Source organism: Clinocottus analis, unplaced genomic scaffold, assembly GCF_023055335.1.
Source record: "Clinocottus analis isolate CAN_PGR_092001 unplaced genomic scaffold, fCliAna1.0.p SCAF_25, whole genome shotgun sequence".
Lineage (NCBI taxonomy): Eukaryota > Metazoa > Chordata > Actinopteri > Perciformes > Cottidae > Clinocottus > Clinocottus analis.
In genome coordinates, this window is record NW_027175987.1 from 2,106,534 (window position 1) to 2,131,202 (window position 24,669).

Here is a 24,669-nt window from a genome sequence, read left to right on the forward strand (position 1 = left end):
CAAAAGTAAAATTATTCTCTGTGCAGAACGACTCCTTCTGGAGATATATATATATATATATATATATATATATATATATATATATATATATATATATATATATATATATATATATATATATATAATATTAACAATGAATGATTCATCAATATAATGTTGTAGCTGCTTCAGGTGGGGCTAATTTAAATTTAGTTTAGTATTGCTGGGTAGCTTACTCTTTAAATAATACTTATAATTCAGTAGTTGATCTCTCTGTCCCTCTATCTGTCTTTCTTGCTTCACGGACAAGAGGTGGATTTCATTGAATGAAAAATATACAGATAAAATCATTAAAAACATGGAATACTACAAAGAATATAAGCAATAAATGCAAAGTAATGTACAGTAAAGACTGCAAGTCGGTCCCGTTGTTGCGGGAAACAGCGCCCCCTGCTGTGCGACACCCGTAACAGCAGACTGGTTCTGTCAAACTCAAAAAAAAAAAAAATTCCAAACGCAGTAGTGAAGACAAACAGGAAGTGATCCAAATCAGTTCTCAGTACTTTTTCTCCACTGTCTTTCAAAGTTACTCAGATGGAAGACAACTCGCCATTGTAGCTATCCACGTGCGGTAGTTTTCGGTTTACTGAGTTTAATTAACTCAATCGGTTTCTGGTGCGGCCGGTCGCTCCAATCGACCTTCATTCATTCATCGTTGGACGAAAATCTGGATTTGGCCCCGGCGCGCGCTTGCAAGGTGAATTTTGCTAATAGGCTACGTGTTGGCCAGCTAGTGCTCACTGAAGTTCACCGTTGAAAGGCCGGTTTCGATTTTTTTTTTTGCGACCGTGAGTAGAGTGTTTATCATTTATTTTCACCGTTTTTTCTTTGTTTTATTTCTCTCTTCCTCATTCGGTCTTCAACTTTCTTGATGTTTCCAGATGGCTTCGGCGTGGCAAAGCGTCCTGTCGGTGCACCAGATACTGGTAGAAAACGGCGGTATGATGATGAATATTTTCCCTTTTACATTTCAGTGAAACAATACGCCTGTGTGTGTGTCTGTGTGTGTCTGTGTGTGTGTGTGTGTGTGTTTGTGTAGGAGTCGGGCGATGCAGATGTGCTGCCCCGGCTTGTCTTCACAATGACTGCTTTGTAGCTTGTCACATGTTAAACCACCATGACACTTTTAAAAAAAAAAAAAAAATGGTATTATCTTGTAACAGTGGGGAAGGGGAGAGAAGAACGGGGGGGGGGGGGTGGGCTTTTTATTGTTCGACATATAAAACACCCTCCTCTCAAATATGTAAATATTTTTATTCTGATTTGGGTTAGATTCACAATGCTGTACTAAAACATGACACACTGTGAACACCTAGCATTTCCTGTGCTGACTAAAACAACAAAAATGTGATAATTTGTTTGGGCAACTGCAAGGAAGGCGCCTTTTTTTTTTTTTTTTTTTTTTTAAACGTGTAATTCTATCCAGAGGTGTTGCCTGTAATTTATTTCCACATTTGTAAATAGTCTCTGACACAATGCTTTGTTATCTTCCAGACAAGAGGGCGGACCAGTGGCCGCTGGTCTACTCCCCCGTCCCGATCGCGATCATCTTCCTGGTGTACCTCTGTGTGGTCTGGGCCGGCCCTCGTCTGATGAAACACAGAGAACCCTTTGACCTCAAAGGCTTTCTCATTGCTTACAACTTCGCCATGGTCGGCCTGTCGGCCTACATGTTCTATGAGGTGTGTGTACTGCTGTTGGTTTTGTTTTAATAGGGGAATCAGATCAATCATGGGCACAGTAGCTTATGGTTCCTCTCAGGGATTTCTGTTTTTCAAAGTCAGCTTTAGATATGTTGGTTTTATGAAGTAATTGTATGAACATTTCCCAGTTCGTGGTCACATCCTGGCTCTCCAGCTACAGCCTCCTCTGTCAGCCGGTAGACTACAGTGACAGCCCTCTGGCAGTGAGGGTAAGCAGGTGTCTTTGACACGTTTGTGGAACATAATTAACATTAAAATACTCCTTCGGACAGATTCAATTCTACATAAAACTCATTTTCCTCCATTGTTTTGCTTCCTCCAGATGGCCAAAGCCTGCTGGTGGTTCTTCTTCTCCAAGGTCATCGAGCTCACGGACACGGTGCGTATATGTTTGTTAAGACCTTTGTAGCGTCAGTGAAATTCAAAGTTGTAAAGAAAACGCGGCGTTAAAACTGTAACGATATCCTCTCGACGAGCAGGTCTTCTTCATCCTGAGGAAGAAGAACAGCCAGCTGACGTACCTTCACATCTACCACCACGGCCCCCTGATGTTCAACTGGTGGGTGGGGATGAAGTATGTGGCCGGCGGACAGTGTAAGTCAATTACTTCAGTCATTTACTTTAAGTGCTATAATGATGTATCATGACCTCGTGTATGAAGATTATTGCCTGATGATGTTCTATGTTTCCCATGAAAAGACTAAACCAATTATACATTAACAGTTATATCTCATTCAACAAAACTATTAAATATGACTACGTGAGCCACTCCACTGCGATGGATACTGTAGTTTATTTTGAATGTGTATTAATCCACACTTTAAAGCTGGAAAATGCATTCTCGCGAAAAGCAACAGTGTCCTGCAGTTGTAATGTATTACTCGGAAAGAAATGGACTTTGGATTAAGTGCCGCAGACATGTTTGGAAAGTTGGAAATTATTGAGAGACACGTTTACTTGTTGGCTTTAGTATTTTTGGGATATTTGTAGGAAATAAAAAGAAAAACTGAAGCATAACACCAGCTATAGAGTTACAGCTTGAACTTGTTGACCTTTTGAAAACGCATTTAAGCGTTAACTTGAGTTTTATTTTCCATTCTAAATGCATATTAGGAGAAGGAGCTTACGACAGGGTGAGATGTGTGTTTTTAGCACGATGGCATGATGTTTAATTTGAAAAAATATCAAAAAGGACACATGCTAATTGAAATGAAAAACAAAAGAGGCTACTGCAACAAAACAGTCGACTCAAAAATGTACAAAAAAACCCCATTTAATTCCAAGAACAAAGTAATTTCCATCTTGAAGCTCATTCATTCAAATTCTCATCTTTGTGACCAAATCTGTTCCTTTGCATTGACGTTGTTTCCTTAATGCAACTAACAAAAGCTTAATTACTGCCTCGTGGGGCTGAAATGTTCTGAAGCTAAACTGTAGCACTAACAAAAAGCCTTGGCAACCTTTTTTTTTTGCAGTCTTCTGTGTTTAGTGCCTCACAAGTTTAAACTTGCAGCAGCTCATACCTAATTCACTTACTATCAGTACTTGCCTTTGTAACACTTCATGTGAAAGTCTTGTTTCTAATGTTTTATAAGCACACTTGTCAGACTAATCCATTCATAAGGTTTAAGTAAATAACTTGTAATACGTCACGTCCGCTTCTTATTCTACTTGGTAAACCTCATTATGGCATACTATACTATGATTTATTTATTTTTAAATGGTATACTATGAACATTTATGACATTACAATGACCTGTCATGACTTTGTAAAGATTTTTTATTACGTTTATTCCATTTTTTGATGTACTATTCTAACAGTTATCTTTTTTTGACATGATTGCATTGTTATTTTTTCATTTTTTGACATAAAACATATGTAATAGATGACATATAATGGCAATTATGACATACAATACAAGTACTTTAATTTTTACTTACTATGACATTTTTGTCATAATGTACCTAGAAATCTTTGACGTAGGATGTTAAGAATTGTGAAAACAAAACGTTGCATACTCGACTGACAGTTTGACATTATTGACATACCTTACTTTTATTATTGACACACTCTAATTATGACAAATGCCAGTTTAGAATGTCCAAAGCCTTATTGACCTGACTTGCAGTTAAAGTGTTAACTTGTCACACTGTTTATTTATTTATTTGAACATATTCTTCTTTATATCCTGCAGCGTTTTTCATTTGCATGGTCAACACCTTCATTCACCTCGTGATGTATTCTTACTACGGCCTGGCTGCGCTCGGCCCTCACATGCAGAAGTACCTGTGGTGGAAGAGATACCTGACCTCTCTGCAGCTGGTGAGTGGGCTCTTCTCCGTCTCTAAAGAACTGTGACTGTACTCGCACCGCGATTGGGAAGTAAATTGATCTGAACTTTACCCCAAATAACTCTCCAGGTGCAGCTTTTTCTGTTCCTTCTGCACTCCGGCTACAACCTGTTCACTGAATGCGACTTCCCCGACGCCATGAACGCAGCGGTGTTCGGTTACTGCGTCACGCTCATCGTCCTCTTCAGTAACTTCTATTATCAGAGCTACCTCAACAAGAAGAAGCAGAAGTAAGAGTATTGTGTCGGCCTGAGGGATTTTTGTTCCGTGTCACCAGTTCTCAATGTCGTCCACTAGAGGGAGCAACAGGCCCACGGGCTGGACGTTGTTCTCCTGGTGCTCATCGTTAAGTGACAGACATGTAAAACTAATGTGATAGATTTGAGTTCTCTCTGCATTTTCTCTGTATTTTATATAAAGTGTCAAATACATGGTTTAAAAAGACATGATCATTCAATTATTTATTTCTTAAATTGAGAAATGACAAACATTTAAATGACTGCTGTAAACAAACTGTACATTTTATACATAGAACAATAAAGTAGGTGGTTTTCTCTGCATTATTGCAGAATTAATGAGTTCACGCCTTCTCCAGAGATAAATCCCCCCCAAAAAAACACAACAAAATATGGAAATTAAAAAAAATAATATTCCACTGCTAAAACACTGCAAAATTATATATTCTTTTTAACACTTCAGTCTAAAATAGATTGAAACATGTAGATTAGATAGAAAAAGGGAAATCTTTAATTACCATTCAGGAGTTTTGTGTTTGAAATGTATATATTAATGCTGAAAAACCTGCATGTGTACATGAGTTCTGAGTTTAAGAAATAAAGTATATGGATCTATGAACAACTTCACTAATAAGAAAAACGGACTCCCGCGTAATTTCTTTGACTCATTCCTTCATTTAAAGTGAGTAAAAATGATTCATATGAGAATAAGGGAATGCAAATATGAGACATGGTCATGAACCTTAATGGTGGGGCACCTTTGTAAATAAGACAAGTAGTTCATCAGATTACAGTACACATCCGTTTCATCTTGCTGGGTTCGCATCCATCTGACGGCTAAATAGGTCAAAATAAGATTGTACAGGAAGTAGAGCAGCGGGGATCCAACTGTGAGAGGATGTAGAGTAGGTGTGGTGAAGCGTGCCAGGCTCCAGTGTTGCTTCATGTCTCCGTATAGACGGAGGGCATGTGGCTCAGGCTGCGGTCGAAGTTGCCCACCTGGAAGAAAATGCTCTCTTCTGGGCTGGAGAACTGGCAGCCGGCGCCGCCTTGAAGCTCCTGGGTCAGGTTGAAGCCTGGAACGCACGTGATGAAGAGCAGTTTGTTTAAAATAAAAGCTGATGAAATCATTCGTCGTCGGTTAAATCTAAAGGTAGAAATGTCCTCACCTGCAGTGCCAGTGTTGCTCGTTGACATGTGGTAGCCATTGTGCTGATGGGAAGTGTAAGCGTGAGAATCTCCCGGGACGTGGACGCCGCCGACCGTCTGCTCCATCCTGTAGGAGTCTCCGAAATGGAAGCAGCTCTGAAAGCTGCCTTGGTATTCTAGGAAAAATAAGACCGGACTTAATCGACCGCCACCAGTGTCTATAGGCGATAGTTTCCAAAAGTCAGAAAGCGGATGAAACTTAATGTGGATCTTAAATTATGACAATGCTATATCTGTTTTTGTGTTCACTGCACCAGCCCCACAGTATGTAACATTCATCCCCATCGTCTCAGTTTGGACCGCAGGAGTCACAATAATGGGAAAGCAGCCTTTGCCTGCAGCTCTTTTTACGCAATTCCCTGACCACAGCGTGGTTAGAGAGACGTCCATGTGTGGATCTTTACAGGGAAAACAGTGTTTAAGGCATTAGGAAAAAGGCTCTGGAGTGACAGCTGTGCCTGCCATGTCGGGGCGCTGAGAGACAGCTGAAAACGTGAGCCAGCATTTTGTTGGCTGATTCAGCTCAGGGAAAAGACTTCCGGCTTGTGGTTTTTCCCCACTCTGTCTCTACGACTCTAATCTCTCTCCGTACTAAAAATGCTCCGACGGAGCCACAGGGCAGTATCGCGGCTCTACGAGACAACCTCCCATTGAGGTTCTTTTATGTGGATCTGCTTGTACAGCAAGTGTTTGAAAAAGGGCACGAGAGGGAGGGAGAGAGAGGGGGCGGGGGGGTAAATTCCCGCAGGAAGTGATACAGGAGTAATACTACATTCTACTGAATCAGCTGCAACGCCAAACATTTCAAGGAAATTGAATTGAAAGGCCAGTGAACATTTTCAAATTCAAGCCAAAACAGACTTCCTGAAACGAGTCGCATGCAGCCAGACGTCTCACGGTCGGCCTCACCGTCGTTGGCAGCCTGATGGTGGTGATAGTGAGAGTAGGGCTTGTGGTGAGGGTGGACATGCTGTTTCTCCAGCGCAGGAGGAGGCGTCCCCGTCCCCTTCATTCCCGGAGACATGAGGGGACCCGACACCCTGGAGGAGACACAGAAAAGGGAAAAGCCGACACTGAAACCTCTCGGTCTGTTCAATTCTTTCCTCGAGCGCTCTTGAATCATGTTCTCAATCGAACGCTTCACGCTCTGTGACATCTCAATCAGAGCAGGATCCCAGCGGCGGCCTGCGAACCGCACGAGCTGAAGAACCCATCGGAGCCGTTGGTGATCCTAAACACACAGAGGAAGAAACATTCCAGGCGTGTGGAAACTTGGGCTCCCCACACGTAATCGTCCTCCTACCACATATTATGATGTTAAGTCAACAAATGGCAGAGTGTGCATTCGAGTGAAGCCAACCCACACACACAAACACACACACACACACACATCAGGAACCCCAGGCTTGGTGGACTACAGAGAAGAAAACACAATAGTGTTTACATGTACGACTTTTGAGAAAAAGACATATTGCGATGACACGTTTGGGACTTTGTGGACCCGAACCGCTTAGAGAACAATAGGGGTTTGCACATCGGCTGCTTTTTGTGGTCACTGATGATTTAAATAAAGGTTTGCCCATGCCATTGGATATATTTGTCATTTGATCCAACGCTCTCAAATGACATAAAATAATATAATTTACATTTTACGCTTTAAATCAAGTATGAACAAGTTTTCAAGACACAAGGGTCATGCGCTGGGAAAACCACAGTACAGGGATCAAAGCGGTAAAAGGAACTGGAGGTTTATTACGATGGTTATTCCACCATTTTGCTTCAAAGTGGATCTTGAATGAACACACACACACACTGCAGCATCTGAGTTCTGTACAACATGCCATCACCGACCATGTAAAGTATGCCATCAGAAAAAAAGGATTTATTTATACAGAAACTAAAATATGAAAAGGGAACGTTGAGGAGAAACAGGAAATGACCCGTGAGTCAACAACCTCTCGCATACTCGACTTTAACATAATGGAACGGCGATCTGGTCCAAATCCAGACCGACTGACCCGCTCCCTTTTCAAAAGGGCAGTTCTCTTGGCGATCACCTCACCAGATATTCAACAGCTACTTCGAACCCTCTCATGACTGCATATCAGGAATGCCAACACATAAACTGCTGCTGTGTTACTGTGCGCCGCCGTGCCGTGGAAGCATATGGTTCGCGCTAAGCGCTATATGAACGTGATGACAGAGTGTTGCTGGAGGAGGCCGAGCCCTCAGATGACTGCACACTGCTCGGCCTGGCTGGAGCCGGCCATGTGACCCGCTGCTCCGCGCGTGAGGGACTATGTCCGTGGTCTTCTGAATCTGGGATTTCAATTATAATATCAACCAGTTGTGGAAAGTAAGTAAGTACATTTAGTCAAGGGTTGTATCTAATTACAGTTTTAGAGTACTTATATCTTGTACAATAATCATAGTCCACTACATTTTAGAGGAAAACTAGTTATTAGTCTATTTTTTTTTTTTAAAGCATATTAAATGTATTCTTAAAGATTAAACTACCTAACTTAAAATAACGTGGTGAGCTCAGCTTCATCTCAACCAGCTACATGACGATCCAACAATGTTAAATAACATGGAGACATGCATTATGCCGCTCTATGGAGACGCTTACCTTTTAAGATCTCTAGTACATTTTGCTTCATATTATGGGACACTTGACTAGACCAGAGCCATTAATGATGTGATATAAACACTTTCACTTGCAAAGTGGTATTTAATAGTGTGGTATTATGACAACAATCTAAATATTTTCTCCACCACCGCTAATCATAAAAAAAGAAGAAGGAATATCACATTTCGCAGGATTAACAAACCAACGCAATTTAAAAGTTAAAGTGTCTTTGTGAAAGACACAATTATTCTACACTCCCACTCAGTGCCTTCTTTCAACATGTTCATCTGGGCATCTCATTTAGGTGCTCGGCTGCGCACCGCCTGCACTTGCCCAAACTGTGCAAGCTTATGTGGCACCCTGAAGCTCTGCGGAAGCTAGCCGTTAGCGAGCATCGGTTAATCCATGGGTTGGCAAAGGCCCAATGCGTGGCCATGTGTTCCTGCAGAGAGCGGCGTTCCCCCGGGAGCTGCTGTCAGCACAAACTCAGGAAACAGTTATACTGTTCATATTTTTACAAGCTGCCTCTATGTGCAGCTAAAGTGAATCATAAGCTAATCACTGCCAGCTGCCCGCGGCCCTGGTCTCGAGCTCGCTTGCTACTCAGGCACGAGGTATGAGGGGAATCTTTCATATGCCACGTTAAGCTCTCTCCCCGATATTCATCTTCGCTGACCATCCTGCACTACTCTGCTTTTTTCCAGCCGGCCCACCCACTCCTGTCCCGCGGCCGTGAGAGAGCGATTTGACCGCTGACCTGCTGATTCCTGAAGGTGGAGTTGGAAGGGGATTTTAAGGTGAGGCTATCAGATTGATGGACACAATTTAATACATATTGAAAAAGGGTTGAGAGGTTAAAGAGAGCGTGAACAGATACGTAAAATGCCTTTGTGTCCTGTCGAATATAACAGATGGATGTGACCTCGCGTGAAGACGGTGTCGGAAGGAGATGGAAGCGGCGGGCTGGATGGTTTTATGAGAACACAGCTTAGGGACTTCGACTTGAGTGGCCCAGTAAATGGTTGTGTGAGTAATAAGGGAAAGCTGATGTCATCCTGGGAACACGTTTGGATTCAGCACAGTTCCCGACTAAACATCTGAGAAATTAAATAGTACGTAAGAAGAAGAGGACCTCCAACCTGGACTGCTTGCTGCCCGATGAAGCCACGATAAAGACCAGACCAAATAACTGGTGTTCAGGCATGCAGGCACGGGCGTCGACCCCAACTATTGTCCAGAAGCACGACTACAAGTTGATGTGTTGTGTTGTGTTGAAGACAAACTGACGCATGATGGGATGGAAAGAAACCTGAAGATTCATGAGCAGCCGTGCTCTGCCGCTCGTTCGTCTTCCTTCACCTGCAATGAACTGTCCCCCCAGGGAGTGAGGATCAGGCCCTGTCCTCCATAGACCCTACGCTCTCCACAAACACCCTCTGCTTCGCCTCTCATCTCTTCGACCATTAAGCCCCTCTGATGGATGACGGGGGCTTCTTTGGCACAGATTGGTGGGAACACTTCTGGTTCTGGTTAGCAAGCTAAAGCTGCGCTTGAGAGACCGACTAAAGCATCCTGGCTAAAGCTAAAGCTAAGCCGGCCCCGCAGGGCCCGGTGTGAAAAGCACAGCCAGAGCTCCTGATATTCCCGGGGCCCCGAAAAGCTCCCCGTTAGTCCCGGAAAGATAACTGCCGTGCTCAAAACAAGGGATCCATCTTTAATCACCGTCCTTCTTGGTGGAATTTGACAGTAAATCATCTGAATCCTTCCTCAGAGCGAACCATTTGCATGGACGGGTTAATTGAAGACTGCACATTTAATAAGTGAGGACCACAAAATGAGTGCGCGACCACAAGCTGCCATGATCGACAAGCCCGAAAACCGTTTTGTTTGGGCTGTGAGATTGACACTCGTTTTTTTGGATCACTGCAGAATGATAATGGCTGGAAGACAGACAGTGTCGAGTTACTGCCCTTCAAGCAGGAGATCTTAATGTAGCTCTGTGCCGTCTCTGCCGCCACTCTAATTCAATTAGCCCGTGTCAATCACTGCTGAGGTATCAAACCACCTCAGACTAATATTTGCGGAGGGGCTCTAATATCAATACGCAGGTAAAAGGCTGGAGACTCCCCCCTTCGCAATTATATAACCACACATGGCCGAAGCAGTGAATGACAACATTTACCACCCATCTCTCTGTGAGCACAGGCCGCCACGGTCGGAACAGCCATCTCTGTGAGAGAGGCCCGACATTCACATGCACTTGTGCCACGCCGATTGCCAAATGTATTTTAACTGGCATATTTAAATATTAGCTTCAGAAAAATGACACTGGTATTTACAAAGTAAAATGAGTCTAAATGGCCCATTTCAGCCAGAGTAAACACATTAAGCTATGAGGTCAGAGGCTGCCACAGTAGAGGCAGGTTAGTTTGATAATTTTGTCAAAATGTTTAATGTCCTGCTAAACCGTTTGGGAAAAACAAGTGCGGTGCTGATATTGACTTTGGCAGCAGCCTGTATACTCAAGGCTTCAAACATGTAAATCAAATGCTCCATCTTCAGGCAAATGTGAGTCGACGTTTCATGCGCGGCTGGTTGTACGGCAGGTCCCCTGCCACAACTCGCTTTTTTCTTTTGCGCCTGACCCCACCCTCTGTCCACAGTGTGTGATGAACAGATACGGCACTACAGTACGCGCGTGTGTGTGTGTGTGTGTGTGTGTGTGTGTGCATTTATGACTCCTTCTAGCTCAAACATCTTGATGTGATGAAATCTGTAAATTGGGAAACCGCGTCAATCTTCAAGCATTGTCATCACGTCAAAAGTACGTCGGAGCTTACGGTCGGCGAGGAACACGGGAGATTACTTATATGGCATAAGAGGCACTCCGGTTACATAACGGGGATTCTCACTGCTAAACCACACACACACACACACACACACACACACAGGTCAGATGTTCCTCATCAAGCACCCGAAGGCACAGACGCACGTCTCACATCCAATAATGTAACCCTGCCGCTGCCACCGCCGTAACGGCGTCCCCTCCTCAGGTCCTTTTCACTTTCCATTCCTCTCCTCACGCTGGTAATTGTGCATGCCGCAGAGAAGGAGGCACTGGAAACCGCAAGGTCATTTCAGTGTTCCGCGCCTTGCTTTCAAGGCTTGAAACAACACATCACCTTCCAGATGCTTCCAGGCCGGCCCGGCGTCCCGGAGCGGCGCTCGGACGTTTACATCCAGACGCTTTCGCCGCGCCGGCCCGCTGCACTGTTTGTGCTGGAAATCGAGCAGTCTGCTGTGCCTCACACCCCAATCACACGCAATCATGTGTGTTTCCTGGATAAACTATATGTAAACTCCTCTCACTCACACACACACACACACGCGCACACACACGTACATATACATGGGAGGCTCTGAGAGTAAGAAGGCCATCAAACCTCATTCTGTCATACGTCTACGCTGTGTATACACTACCATAAACGTGTATATACACACACAGACACCCAATGAGCGGACCACAGAGGTAAAAGAAAGCATGTGTACGTAACATGATCACTTTTGTAACACAGGGTTTATGATGCTTGATTCCATCCCCTCTTTCTCAATGTTATTACACTGTAAAAGGCTGTTTTCCTTTCCTACCTCCCTGGTTTTCGGCACATTGTTTAGTACGGTGCACACTGTGCCTCCTGACGACACTCGGGCTCTGTAACTCCTCTCTGCCGGCTCTTGGGGGAAATCATCGACGTTAATAGGAAACATGCTGCGCGTCACACACACGAAGAACAACACATCCACATGAAAGGAATTGTCCTTTTCAAGGGTCCACGAGCAAGACAATTGCACCTCGATATGTTGCAGCTTTTCCAGGCACTCTTGGATGCTCTGGGAGCTGGTAGCTTTCTAAAAATGTGTTTTAGTGCAGCAATTAATGTATTCTCGTTACAGTTCATTTCTTCATGAAATTTACAAAAATATTAATCAGGACTGACTAGAAACTCCTTTTCTTCTTTGACAAAGAAGTAGCAAGTCGTACATGATACAACATTGTCTTCATTATTGCTTTTTCCTCAGTTGAACCTATTTTTTACAAATAGTCTGGAAAATGCATCATCTTGTGAGATGGCACAATGTAACGCTGTTCATTGTTTGTGGAGGATGTAAAATCCCGCCACAAATCAAGTGTCTGCTGCAGTATTTGATGGTCTGTTAAACAAAGACCAGTCCATCATTACACTATGGATTGTTTGGGAATGTTGTCTGTTTTCAAATGTGTTGATTCATGTCATTTGAGGATAAAACACCAAAACGAGGATCCTAAGACATTTTACGCTCATTAAAGTGCAAATTACGTGCGGCCAAAGGGGTTGCAGTCATCGCATTGATACTCTCCTATCCAGTGGAGATGGGGGAACTCATCAAAACAGATTCCAGTGCCAAAAATAGAGTTATTGATGTGTCACGTTGACCTTGTGGTGACCAGCACAGCCCCTCTTCCCACGAGGGATGTCGTAGGGGGTTGTGGAGTCCAGTTTGTTTCCAGTAAGACGGCCAAACGCGTTTGTCAGCAGGACTGAGAGGCTTAACCTAATATGATCTAAGGGTTCGCCCTGCGGATCTGCTTCGATTCAGGAAGATAAATAGGTGAAAAACAATGGAGACGCAGTGGGTCATTGTCAGTGTTCGTATCATAATACTATCAGTGTGCTAAAAAGAGGAACAAAGTTGTGTGTTTTTATAATATACGGATACCGATATGTTACTGTGTGAAAATAGTCACTGAGACCAAGTTGTAATGTTCTTGTTCATCTTCCACCACTGAATGTTTTGCCAACTTCATCTTAAAAAGCTGAACCTCACCAGTCCGTGACGTCACATGACTTTACCGCACATGTTTGACTTTATTCAATCAGAATAGTCATGAGACTGTGACAAAGCTTTACATGACTCTCTGGAGAGTTTACCACTTATTAACGGGGAAATGTACACTAACACCAGATTGGATGTTTGTGTTTCCCACCCTTTGTCCCCCTTGACGGTGACGGGGTGAGTATGATGCATCTCCGCAGCGGAACACTGAACACACCCATGTCACGCATCCATATTGAGGACTCACCCGTCTCTTGCGCCGTCCATGGCAGCCAGCGGCGACAGGTGATGAGGGCTGCCGAGGTCCCGGTCCAGTCGGTGCTGTCGGGAGGGCAGGTCGCCGGTGGAGACGGAGGCGTTGGGGGGAGGGGGGAGGAGCTCCACTGAGGCGCTGTGATGGGGGGTGCTGGAGCCAGCGTACAGGCCTGAAAGACAAACAAAGCTAATTGGGTAAATGTGCCAATTAAACTCGAGGGTCCTGCGCTCCGTCTTTCCTTTGAGCAAATTAAAAGCCATTTCATGGCAACGGGATTTTGTTTTGACAACCTTCATCCAATCAGAGAGCTTTGTATAGCAAAATAAAATGATCTGTGTTTGCGCTGTTTGTAATTTAGGGTACATTGTTTGTGCTGCCACGGGGATTGGCCTCATTTGTCCTTTCAGCTGTTTGTTCTTATTAAACAAGAATACACTAAAATGTTACATGTGTTTGAATGCTCACGTTGAAACAGGGAATTCAAAAGGAGGTATACTGTATAGAATTGTGTGTGCTTGTGCTTGTTGATGGTCACGGTTATGGCTATGCTAGTTAGTACATTCAGGCGTATATGTCATGTATTTCTGCATGCACAAAGATCATTTTTGATGAACATTTTGTTTAGACAGTGGACTGCAGGGGGCATTATTATTCATGTGAAGCTGGCTGCATGTTGCCAACCTTTCTACTGTTTCAAGCTGTGGACTCCAATATAAAACAGATCATTTTTCTATTCAGATGCATCGCACACTAGGGCTACAACTAATAATTATTACAGCTTTAGCAGATGAAGCTGGGAAGATAATTATGTATCTTTGCATTTCGGAAGCAGCTAGTGTTCTGCCATATGTGCTTGAATACAATTTCCCTGAAATCGGTGTCAATTTGTCAGCACATTGTGCACGTCTTCCAGTACTTGCACTTGCATATCCATCAACTAATACTGTCAAACATCTGACATTTCCATCAGTTCCCTCTACAAGTTTTTATAATCTGCCGCTCCATGTTTCTCCAGAGAGAGACGACTGACCAATCATAGTGAAAAACAAGAACTAAACCGAGTCTGGTTAAGAAAGGTAATGCTGGAACTGTCCTTATTCCCCCTAAAACACTAAATCTACTCTCTCCATCTTCTGCTCCGTTTATCGCCTGATTTCTTTCCCAGCGTCCAGGAGGAGAGCGACGCGCTGACTGTCTCGGGCAGTTAACCAGCGGCGAGAGGGGACGACAGGAGATGAAAGGAAGGAAGAAAAGATCGGTGCTCCTGGTTTTGCCGTTTCCAGGCCCAGCTGTTCTCAAGTGGAAGCATGCTGGGCCCGTGATCTGACAGCACTCTGAAATGGTTACAAGCTTGATTCATTACCCCCAAATCATCAATCACAGAGCTTAAATGTTTTCCCCTTTAGCCCCAACATCTGCTACCAAACCGGCAAAACAGTCGGCAAATAATGGCTGTGATTGCCTCAATTTCAGTTCCTTGTGGAGGGAGAGTGAAAGGATCTGGTGGTCCTGATGGGTTTGTAGAGGATTATGCTCTGAAATGCTTCTGGTCAAGTTCAGGAAGAAGGCTCAGTGTGACAGGGATATGGAGAGATATATCGGCCATTCAGCACGATAGCAGGAGCGTGTAAACTTCTGCATTAAAACTGTGATGAATCCTTCCTCTGGGTAATCAGGCAACACTCTAATTATGCTCTATAAAACAGAGAGGGGCTTCTCGTAAGTCTCGCTGCAGCCATGTGAATAAGAGCAGCCTTATTAACCGCCGAACAGGAAAACAAGTTTATCTCTGACTGGAAGCATGACTCATTTTCTGCTCCGCAAGTGTTAATGATGGGATAGCTGCCCACTTTGCTCCACCTCTTCCATGCATCCTATTGGCCCGGGAACAAAGGGAAACTCATGCAAATCGGGACCCTGAATGCCAACTCGCCACATTTCTGCTGGCCTGGAATAACACCGCATCCCCGAACGCTTTGGCTTCGGCTCACGAGCGAGCTCCTTGGGGCTTTGAACCATTTAAAACAAGAGAGCGAGCAAGATCCACTCAGAAACAGAGAGCGGCCGAGGGGGAAAAAGTCAAGACTCAGAGGCCCAATTCGACATTCAAAGACAAGTTGAGCGTACACAGTCCTCAACGGTGCGCTGAGTTCCAGCAACAATAACAGAGAGCAACGGGGAGACTGGACAGAGCACAGGCAGAAAACAAGGACAGATGAGTCCATGAAATGAGGGAGCAGCAGGGAAGCTCTCTCTTGCCTTTAGGATGGTCATAAACTCATAATCCATTTATCTCTCTCCTCTTACCAAGTAGCGTTGACGTTTGGTGACGGTCAAATTCATCAATTAGAAAAATGGAAGTTTGAAAGGCCACATGTGATGAATAAAAGTTTCCCTTTGTAGCGGTTCATAATGGATTTAGCAGCCTTTGCATGACAGGATGACAGGTTAACATGATATGGTTATAAAATACAAACCAAACAAATAAAGGCGCCAGGTTGTAAAACTTCCACCTAAACATAACTAACCACATAGAGTCCAAAAAAATGTTGTTAGAAAATGTGTATAATCAATTAAAGATAAATTACAGTGCTGTAATTTGTTTGTGTTTTGACAAAGACGCCCAAAGTATGATTTTTACTGCCTGATAGCACAAAATTACCATAATAAATCTGCAGAAATGTTGACATTGCTGTTGATGACTACCAATGACTCAGTGATTGCTTTTCCAGGTGGTCGGACCCCACTCGCTGGCCTGTTCTTCTGTTTTGGAACAAATACTCCCCGACCATCGATTTTTGGGACATTAACTGTGGTTGAGCAAGTCAAAATATGAGTGCAAATGTCTCCTGCGCTCACATTTTGAATTGCTCAAGCGCCGTTAATTGTGCTACTTCTGGTATCATATGACATGTTTTTATCCAAGCCCAAAAGGAAATGATAAAAGATGTATTACTCATTAAAATGTTATATATTAGGAATTCATGCCATAATAATTCACTTTTCGTGAATGGAAGCTGTCTCACGAAACTTAAAATCAACATGGATTAAATGACAGCATAGATTTGTGGTTTAAATTATTATAAATGTGTAAGATGTGTGTGGTACTAAATGGGAAGTGTACGATAGTAACGTTTGAACCACCAAAAGGTTGGCGTGCTCTGGGAAAAGAAGGACAGCAGGAGAGTTTTCCAAAATCTAACACAAAAACTGTATTACTCACACGTTCGTTGTTTTTTTAATCTGAAAATAATTGTTTTTGAGAGATGGAATTTGTTCTCCAACAAATACTGGACTTAAGGTCCCTTTGAGTTATACGCTTCTTCACCCCTATAAAAGGACAACACTGTAATTTAGCTAAAATACTATTATATGGAATTCGGGCAAATACTACTGACCCAGGATCAGGCTAGTGGCGAGTAATTTACACATTTCTTCAGACAGAAGAAGCCAAATTGGGAGAGCGATTTGGGCAAATTATTGATGATGAATGTCTTACTCAAACACTCATTTATTGTCGCAAATCTCTCGCTAAGTCCCCAACTTTATGGAAGGTACAGAGCGAAAGTAGAGACTTTGACGCTGAATATCAGATTACTGAATTCCTTCATAGAGGGGAAGAAGTTAATCAGGGTGTTAGATGACACGGCAGCATCCTGTGTGTGCACCTGTGAAGATGTCTTGGCCCAGGCCAGGAGAACGGCCATCTTTGCCGTTGTAGAGGTGCTGCGAGGAGGCGGAGCCCTGGAGGTGCTGCATGGACAGACAGTCACTCAGGATGTCCTGCTCCAAGTGAGGACAGGGTCGAAGCTGTCAATGAAACAAAACAGAAGAATAAACACAGAATGTTTACAAGAAATGATGTTGAGTCACTCCATCTGGTTTGCAAGAGTACCCAAGGACAGAACACAGCCTCAGCTCTGTCTATTTGTAGGCTGGACTCTATGTGGGGTGTGTTTTCTTCCTTTTTGTTTTCTCTTTTTGTGCAATAACGTAATAGTAATGTTAATTTGAAACAGTAACTCAACAAATGAGAATACGTTGTCAGTCAGGGGGAACCGGAGGACTCCTTTTTGAGTCACGCGTTGGCCTTGGACATTGTGGGTAAGTGATCACTGTACCAACTCAGAGCCAACGCGAGATTGCTTCTGTTTCTCTCACTGCCAACAGTAATGGGGGCAACTGAAGACACATTTCAGCTGGAGAGTCGTTCACACGCAACGCAGAAGAAACCAAAACCTAAGGAAACTCATGTCAATTGGAGGAAAGGGACATCTGCCTTATGGATCAGTGGAACAGCTGACCTCTGCTGTATACATCAGTGGACTTCTCTGTAATGAAACTTTACAGTTGCTGAGGTACACACCAGGCCTGAACTAACAACCACATAGTTCTTTTCCTCAGGAGATTCAGCTTCAAAGGACCTGTAAATTCAACACTGGGACTAGCCTGTAGCTGATTATCAAAAGAAATACAAGAAGAAATAAAGGCGTTTTAAACCAAGAGTGTGTAAAACAGCATGGTGTGTGTTGGGGAAAGAGGAATCTAACACAAATCGTAATGGCATCTATTTGGCTCCGACATGTGGACAATATCTACGACAGTAGATTTACTGAGCGTTCATAAAAGCCTGATGTAGATCATTCATCTCCAACACAAACCTTTGTTGTTGTCCACAAACTAATGCATCATCGATGAGCCACTGGGTTCCTTAATATGAGAAACAAATGTGCAGTTGCACTAATTAACTCAACACCAATGTAATTCTAAGCTACGCAGTTTATCATCATTGAACCATTGATCAAGTTAGACCAAATGTTTAAATCATATTCAGTTTTTTATTCTAAAATGTAATCGGTTCAACTGCGATATCATTTCAATGTATTTATCATGCTTTATACATATAAGGAACATGTTCCTTGTTTTAATTCAGTGATGAGTCAATTTCCACTGAGGAAAAACTAAAGTTTGAACTTCCGACATACTTGGCTTGAGTTTATCAGAGGGGATAAAAACCTGTCAGTGTTGCTGCGAGTCATTTGGACCAGCAAGTGTATCTATAAAATAAAGTGCTCCAGGTGACACGGTTGGTGTTGTTCCCCGAGGTTTTAACACCATCATCATCCTCATTGCGACCCATAAATCTGCCCACCTGTTTCTCTGTGTCCGCCTGTCTTTCTGTCCATCCACAAATCCAGGCTTTGTTACTCCACAAAAATAAATTCCACATTTTTGGTTTTCTGGTTGTGCTGTGGTCGGAAACATTCTTCAGTACTATCACAACAATTTACTCTTCCCTCTGATCATTCCCAGCTATCAACAGCGATGAGCCAAGTGGACGGCTAACAATGTAATATCCGTGCGTGACTTCAATCTTTGAGGACCTTCTACCTATCACGGATGATACATTTTTACACAGCTGGCATCATCCACGTTATGATTTCACACTGAGATACTGCATCTCAGTAAATGTGTATGTGCTCGTTCTCCTGGGGATCCTTATAAGTGCCCGGCAAAACATTCATCACATGTAATTGGGGCCTGTTCTCCCCACTGCCGCACTCCTAACAGTTTCTCTGGGCCGCTCCAAGAGTGGAGTAAGAGCGTTTGTTTGACATTTGTCCATAACATCTGGCCACTGGGGTATTCCACAGCTCAGCTTATTAACAATGCTACAAGCACACATGTGTTTCCCTTTACGGCGCTAAGCAAAGAAACACATCATCCAGACTTCCACTATCCAGCCCCTTCCACAACAATGAGCCCATTCTCTGTTATTTACCCGCTTCCAGTCAGGGAAAGAATGGGCTTTTGACCACGAGCATGACAGAAATGTGGTCAAACCTGATCTATTGCTGGGGTAATGATTCTCAAAGGCACCCCTCTACGCGGCCTCCCAAGCGCTCAATTAAAGCAACGAGATGGATCTGCAGATAAAGTACATCAGAACGGGACAGATTACATAAAGTGGTCCGTTTGCGAGACCTGTAGCCCGAGCGTATTGACTTGAATGAAGTCACGCTGACACAGTAGCGCTTGAGCAGGTCATTGCAAAGATCTACTCTGCGTGACATGCAGGCAAAGCCAAACACATGTATGTACTCCCATGAGGATTTGTTAAGACAACTGCAAAATGAAACGCAATACGGACTTGTCATCTTTAAGTTAGAGACACAACATGTACTTCTTCGTTGCTTTTTATTTGATGTCATTGAAGTAAATGTCAAGTTACAGATGTCGTACAAATGACATAATACTTGACCGCTGCACTGTGGTTTCTCTTGAAATGTCTTTTCATCACTCCCCTGGAGAAGGTGTCTTACCTTTCTACGCACCTGTTGCTCTTTGGCCGAGTGGATCTTGACATGTTTGCGCAGGGAGCTGGGATCTGTGTAGCGCTTGGTGCAGCCAGGGATCTGACAGGCGTACGGTTTCTACAAGCAGAGAGAAAGATATAGTTCACACACCAGTTTAAAGTGTACAATACACTAAAATAAACATTAGAATAAGGACAGAGACACAAGGACAAAAGTTGGGCAGTTATTCAAGAACGCATGAGAGACATTGAGTCTGATTGCAGCCGCGGTGCCGCAACTGTATTGTCCTGTTAATGTCTGTAAAGCAGTGGCTATGCGTTCAGTTTCTTCAACCATATTACCAATATTTGTGACTTTTATGAGTCATGGGGCAAACTCAGCTAATGTGTGACATTAACATCAGAAGTTTGGACCAACTCCACTTCTCCGGAGCTCCCGTCTGCTCTCCTCCCGGCAAAGAAGTCTGCCAGCGACATGGAGGGAACGGTACGTTCATGACTAGCATTGAGAAAGTAGAGACGAAGTAAAAGTACCAGTAGGTGGGTTTGTAGCCCACCAGCCAATCTAAGCAGTGGCGTTCCATAAGAACACACCGCCACGGCTGCAATCAGCCTCTACTGGCAGAAATTGGGAAATTAGGGAGTGAGTATGCAAAATGTATTCACAGGAAAGATTGAAATTTGTTAAAGTAAAGGCAAAGTTCAAGTCCTACCTTTCAGCTGAGAAATTCTGACAGAATTTGAAGTAAGAAGAAGGGGAAAAAAAGCATGAAAAAGAAAAAAGAAAAGAGCCATTATTAAATAATCAATACCACATAATCTCCCTCTTATGTTTTTTTAATTTATATCCATGACTTTGAAGCGAATCTTGCTGTTGCATGTATTTATATAGATATATCCTCCTTTTGTGTGGTAACAAACCCTCTGTTGATACACCAAAGTGGCACAAATTATATAACTACTTGACAACGTGTGTAAAACAGTCAGCTATCATATCGTGAGAAATCGTTAGTTGTTTTTTTACACAAATAAGGAAATATGACTGAAATGTTCTGCATTGAATATTGTGGACCAATGAAAAACAGTTAGTATTACTACTTCATACGGTCAGTACGTCAGTGTGCATGCTGACATACAGACGGCTGTAAGGAGGGAGATGTAAGATTAGAGGACATGACATCTCTAATTCCTCATCATTTCACATTCTTCTCATTAACCAAACAAATATAGCATGGAGCTAGCTGATTGAGGGATTTTTCCTCTCGCTGCAATTTTTTTTTTTCATCCTCAGTAATACAAGTTGGCCATTAAAGTGTAAGGAGATATGCGTCTCTATTAGCTCTGCCTCCATACCATAACCTTCTCTGTTAATAAGCCATTGTTATTGCAAGGTCAAAGTGCCAGTCATCTCCACCATGTTTGTTTTGCCGAGCAACGCACCCAACACAGCGCAGAACCTTGAATTAAAAAAAAAAAAAAAAAAAATCGAGCACAACTTCTGTGAAGAATAAATACCATTAAAGCTTGAAAATGATTTTCTCCCAAAGTGTTTTTGGCAGGGCGGGCAGCTGGGCAGGCACAGTGAATACCTTAGCAGGGTGTTAATGTGAAGGTATAAGCATCGGGGTCCCAGATTAGCTGTATCAGTTGCCCTACTGTGGAAAGAGTGGTGAAGAAAATCCCCAAATGATAGAATAACAAGTCTGCATTCAAAATTCTGCTTAAGTAAAGGGTCTGAGTGATTTATTATAACGTGTACCAAAAGCATTGGCGGCTGGCCAATACAGGAAGGAACACAGGGTGAAAATGTTATGGAAATATAATAAAAAATAAAGTTAAAATCCAATATCGCTTTCAATTAAAGTTTTGCAGAAAGTCGAGCGCTTACTGATTAAAGAGATTCCCACTGTTTGCCTACAGCTCTCTTTCTACTTGCTCAGCATCACTCAGGTTTTATGCTCTTTGGCTTCTTCGGTACTTTGACTTTGAGGTGGAGTGGAGAAAGGAAAAAAGGTAACGCTCTCCATCGTGTTTAGGTAAAATAGATACTCTTTAAAACAAATGAACTGTTGCCATGTTAACAACTTGAAGGCTCTCAAAATAAGTGTTAAGGAACACATTGACATGTTGTGATTTATCTAAATAATCTGTAAATAATCTTCATCTGTTGAAAAATTGTTTGCAGAGTTTTGTTGTAGATATGGAATCAAATCAAGGTTTCAAGGATAGAGGGGTGTCGTCTGTTAAATTGCTATAAATCAATAAAAGTGAATGGACTTGGCTGAATATGCCCCCGTGGAGGCAGAGCATGTAACATTTACAAGATGTTAATTTTTTAATTCATAAAGACACTTTAGGCTTTACTAACTGACATGCAGGTTAGAAAATGTAAATAGTATTGTTGCCTCCTAATACTATCCAAAATAACATCCTTGATTTCCAGGGCTACGGTTGACATCATTGTTTTGGCTTGTTGGCTTCAAGCTGGTATGTGTATACTTTTTTAGGGATCCCAGATTACTTTCAGCTAACAAGTAGTAATCTCAAACATGTAAATATTGACATTGAATAGTTGCTAAGAAGAAAGTACTGTGACATGTTGCGGTGAAACAGTCAAGTTCTCTGAATTGTGGAAAAATCACAAATCCCTCAATTGTAACAAAAGAAGTTATTTACTCCCCAGTTGTGTCGACGTGCGGGTGGTGATAAAGTGAGGTATTTGCAGGCTTACTGAGACATGACGAGTGGCAGCGATGGCTGACTCAACCTTTCCCTCCCAGTATACAGGTCAGGGAAACAGGCGCAGCTCTGTGTGATCTCGCAGCTCCAATCCAAGTCTGTTACGGCCCGAGCTGCGACTCGGCCTCATGGAACCGATCCTTTAATGATCTGTGGCGTTTCACTGCCAGCGCGGAGAGAGTGAGAAAACGCCGCACCGCTCACTGCCCGACAGCAAAATGAACGTGCAACACTTTTTCGCGACGTGGAAATGGGCCTCGCAACTTGGACGGCGGTGCAGTTTTTAGTGCTGGTGTGAAAGTGAAGGAGGGTGTGAGCGCACACATACGCGGAGCGGACCATCGCTGCTACTGACGTTCTAATTTTGCATGTACTCTAATCCCTGAGTGAATTTGGTAGAAACTAAATGCAGCTTGTACCCAACACATGCAAACATTTTATAGACCATAATTTCGTGCAGCCATGCCTTCTGCAACACAGCGACCACCCAGACTATTTCAACTGTTGGCCCAAGACGGGTTAACATGAACCTACTCCGGTGAGAAATCGGGAGGAGAGACCGAGCAGAGACTAGTTTCTGACCGTGTCCAGGTGAGTACGCTGATGCTTGGCTCGGTCGCTGGAGTTGCTGAAAGCTTTCTGGCAGCCGGGGTGCTGGCACAGGTACGGCTTCTCTCCTGTGTGGCTCCTCAGGTGGATCTTTAGGTTCTCCAGACGTGAAAACGCTTTGTTACAACCCTCGAACTGTGGGAAAAGGGAAGACGGCACACATCTGTCACAGCTGACACAGGAACGCATGCATACACAGATGCATGCACACAGACAACCGCAGGTAAGCACAAGACCACACAAGGAAATAAACAGACACCCACGTACACAAACACACATACACACAGATACGCGGAGAAGCACACCCACACAAAGAAATCAATCCGTGTAAAGCGGGCATGTTCTGGGAAGAGGTGGGCTCTCTTTGTGCACTTCTGTGAATCAGAAAAAAAAGCTGTCCCACTCTTTCCCAAAGTCCCTTGATCACTTGCACAGCTGGAGGAGTTCACTCTACACCACATATTCATCGCCAGCTATGGAAAAGTGAGAGATGCTGACGAACATGGGTGGTATGATTGCGAGCCTTTTTTTTCCATGGCTCTTGAGTTACGCAGCCGGCCCAGGGATCTCTGTTAAAAACCACATCCACTTGAAAGACTAGCGGCACTGCGTGACAGCGCACCTGCCTCGAGGCTGCCGCGGCGTCGAAATTGCAGGGGAAACTGGAGTGCGCCGTACAGCGGCGGTTAATGGGCTGTAATGCATAGCATGAGATAAGTGTTCTGCCGTGTATAGGGCATTAGACTGACAAGTGACAGCGGCTGTAAACAGGCTCATATCCGACCCAGCTTGGCCTATTTGATCCAAACCACTCAGCCAATGAACACCACAGATTTGTTAACATGTGAATGATTCATGAGGCTTCTCGCATATCCACTCCTGCTCTTAAGCAGAAAACACGGCTGATTGGTTGATGAGGCGGTCCATGTCAGGACCCCCTACAGGGGCCGCTGAGCAAAGAGTCACACGTTGCATGAGGGCATCGTCGTATGGGAAGCAGAGCTCAATGTTACTTATATCTCCCTCGGGTTAAGCTCATTTCCGTATTCAGCAGCAGCTGGACATCAATATACTGAGACTGTCACAGGGAACAAAAGGAGCAGGTGAAGAGCTCATGTTAGCGTCCTTCTTCTTTACTGCCGCTTGCCTGTCACTGTATAAGGACTTCAGATGCATGGCTTGTATGGCTGCACATAAGGGGGGCACAGGACAGGTGGATGCGTGAACACAAAAGAGTACGAAGACAAAAGGTAGCGCAATAGACACGAAGAGTAATAGGTGTGTAAACTGGTTCAGCAAATGAAAGCGACTATTAGCCCTTTTTGACCTAAATGTTTATGAACTATGGTACCAGAGGAACTAAAGTCAGGAACTGAAAATAACGTTTGTTTGCACCTCCAACGCATTGGAATAACTGAAGATTAGACCAATTAGGTTGATGACGAATTTAAAAACGGCTTTACTCATTCCATGTCAGCAACCTAAATATGAGGCTCAAAACAGAGAAACAAGGAACCAGGAAGGCATCCAGGCTGATAAAAAAACAGGGTGCAGTTATTTTAACTTTGAACTCTTAAGTTTCCCCGTAACTGTCAGACAATATCTCCTAAAATATCAGCTTCCTCACTCTTGGATCTTACCTAAAAAAAAACAATGTATTGCAAGGGGCTCAGCTGACCTCAGTGCAAATGCAACTTCATTTACAA

General features: G+C 43.4%; 2 protein-coding genes across 3 annotated transcripts in view; one reads left to right on the plus strand and one right to left on the minus strand.

Annotated features, from left to right (window-relative positions):
* Window positions 1-509: 509 nt before the first annotated feature.
* Window positions 510-4,970, plus strand: LOC137794562 (very long chain fatty acid elongase 4-like). 2 transcript variants are annotated; one of them, XM_068591431.1, is made up of 8 exons: window positions 510-827; window positions 921-978; window positions 1,534-1,721; window positions 1,871-1,951; window positions 2,065-2,121; window positions 2,222-2,336; window positions 3,938-4,065; window positions 4,164-4,970. In XM_068591431.1, exons 2-8 carry the CDS (start codon window positions 921-923, stop codon window positions 4,326-4,328), a joined length of 792 nt encoding a protein of 263 aa, XP_068447532.1. In that variant the 5' UTR covers window positions 510-827; the 3' UTR covers window positions 4,329-4,970. The 2 variants fall into 2 exon arrangements, with proteins under 2 accessions (XP_068447532.1, XP_068447533.1); XM_068591432.1 differs by having other exon boundaries at window positions 510-736.
* Window positions 4,971-4,985: 15 nt separating this feature from the next.
* The window catches only part of LOC137794564 (zinc finger protein GLIS1), a 70,799-nt gene continuing 51,115 nt past the window's right edge, over window positions 4,986-24,669 (minus strand). Inside the window, exons 5-11 of the mRNA XM_068591436.1 lie at window positions 22,937-23,098; window positions 19,623-19,733; window positions 16,968-17,109; window positions 13,291-13,468; window positions 6,449-6,579; window positions 5,500-5,655; window positions 4,986-5,406 (exon numbers count right to left, since the gene is read on the minus strand). Of these exons, the coding sequence (XP_068447537.1) occupies window positions 5,273-5,406; window positions 5,500-5,655; window positions 6,449-6,579; window positions 13,291-13,468; window positions 16,968-17,109; window positions 19,623-19,733; window positions 22,937-23,098 (1,014 nt within the window). The 3' untranslated portion in view covers window positions 4,986-5,272. The remainder of the gene's footprint in view (window positions 5,407-5,499; window positions 5,656-6,448; window positions 6,580-13,290; window positions 13,469-16,967; window positions 17,110-19,622; window positions 19,734-22,936; window positions 23,099-24,669) is intronic.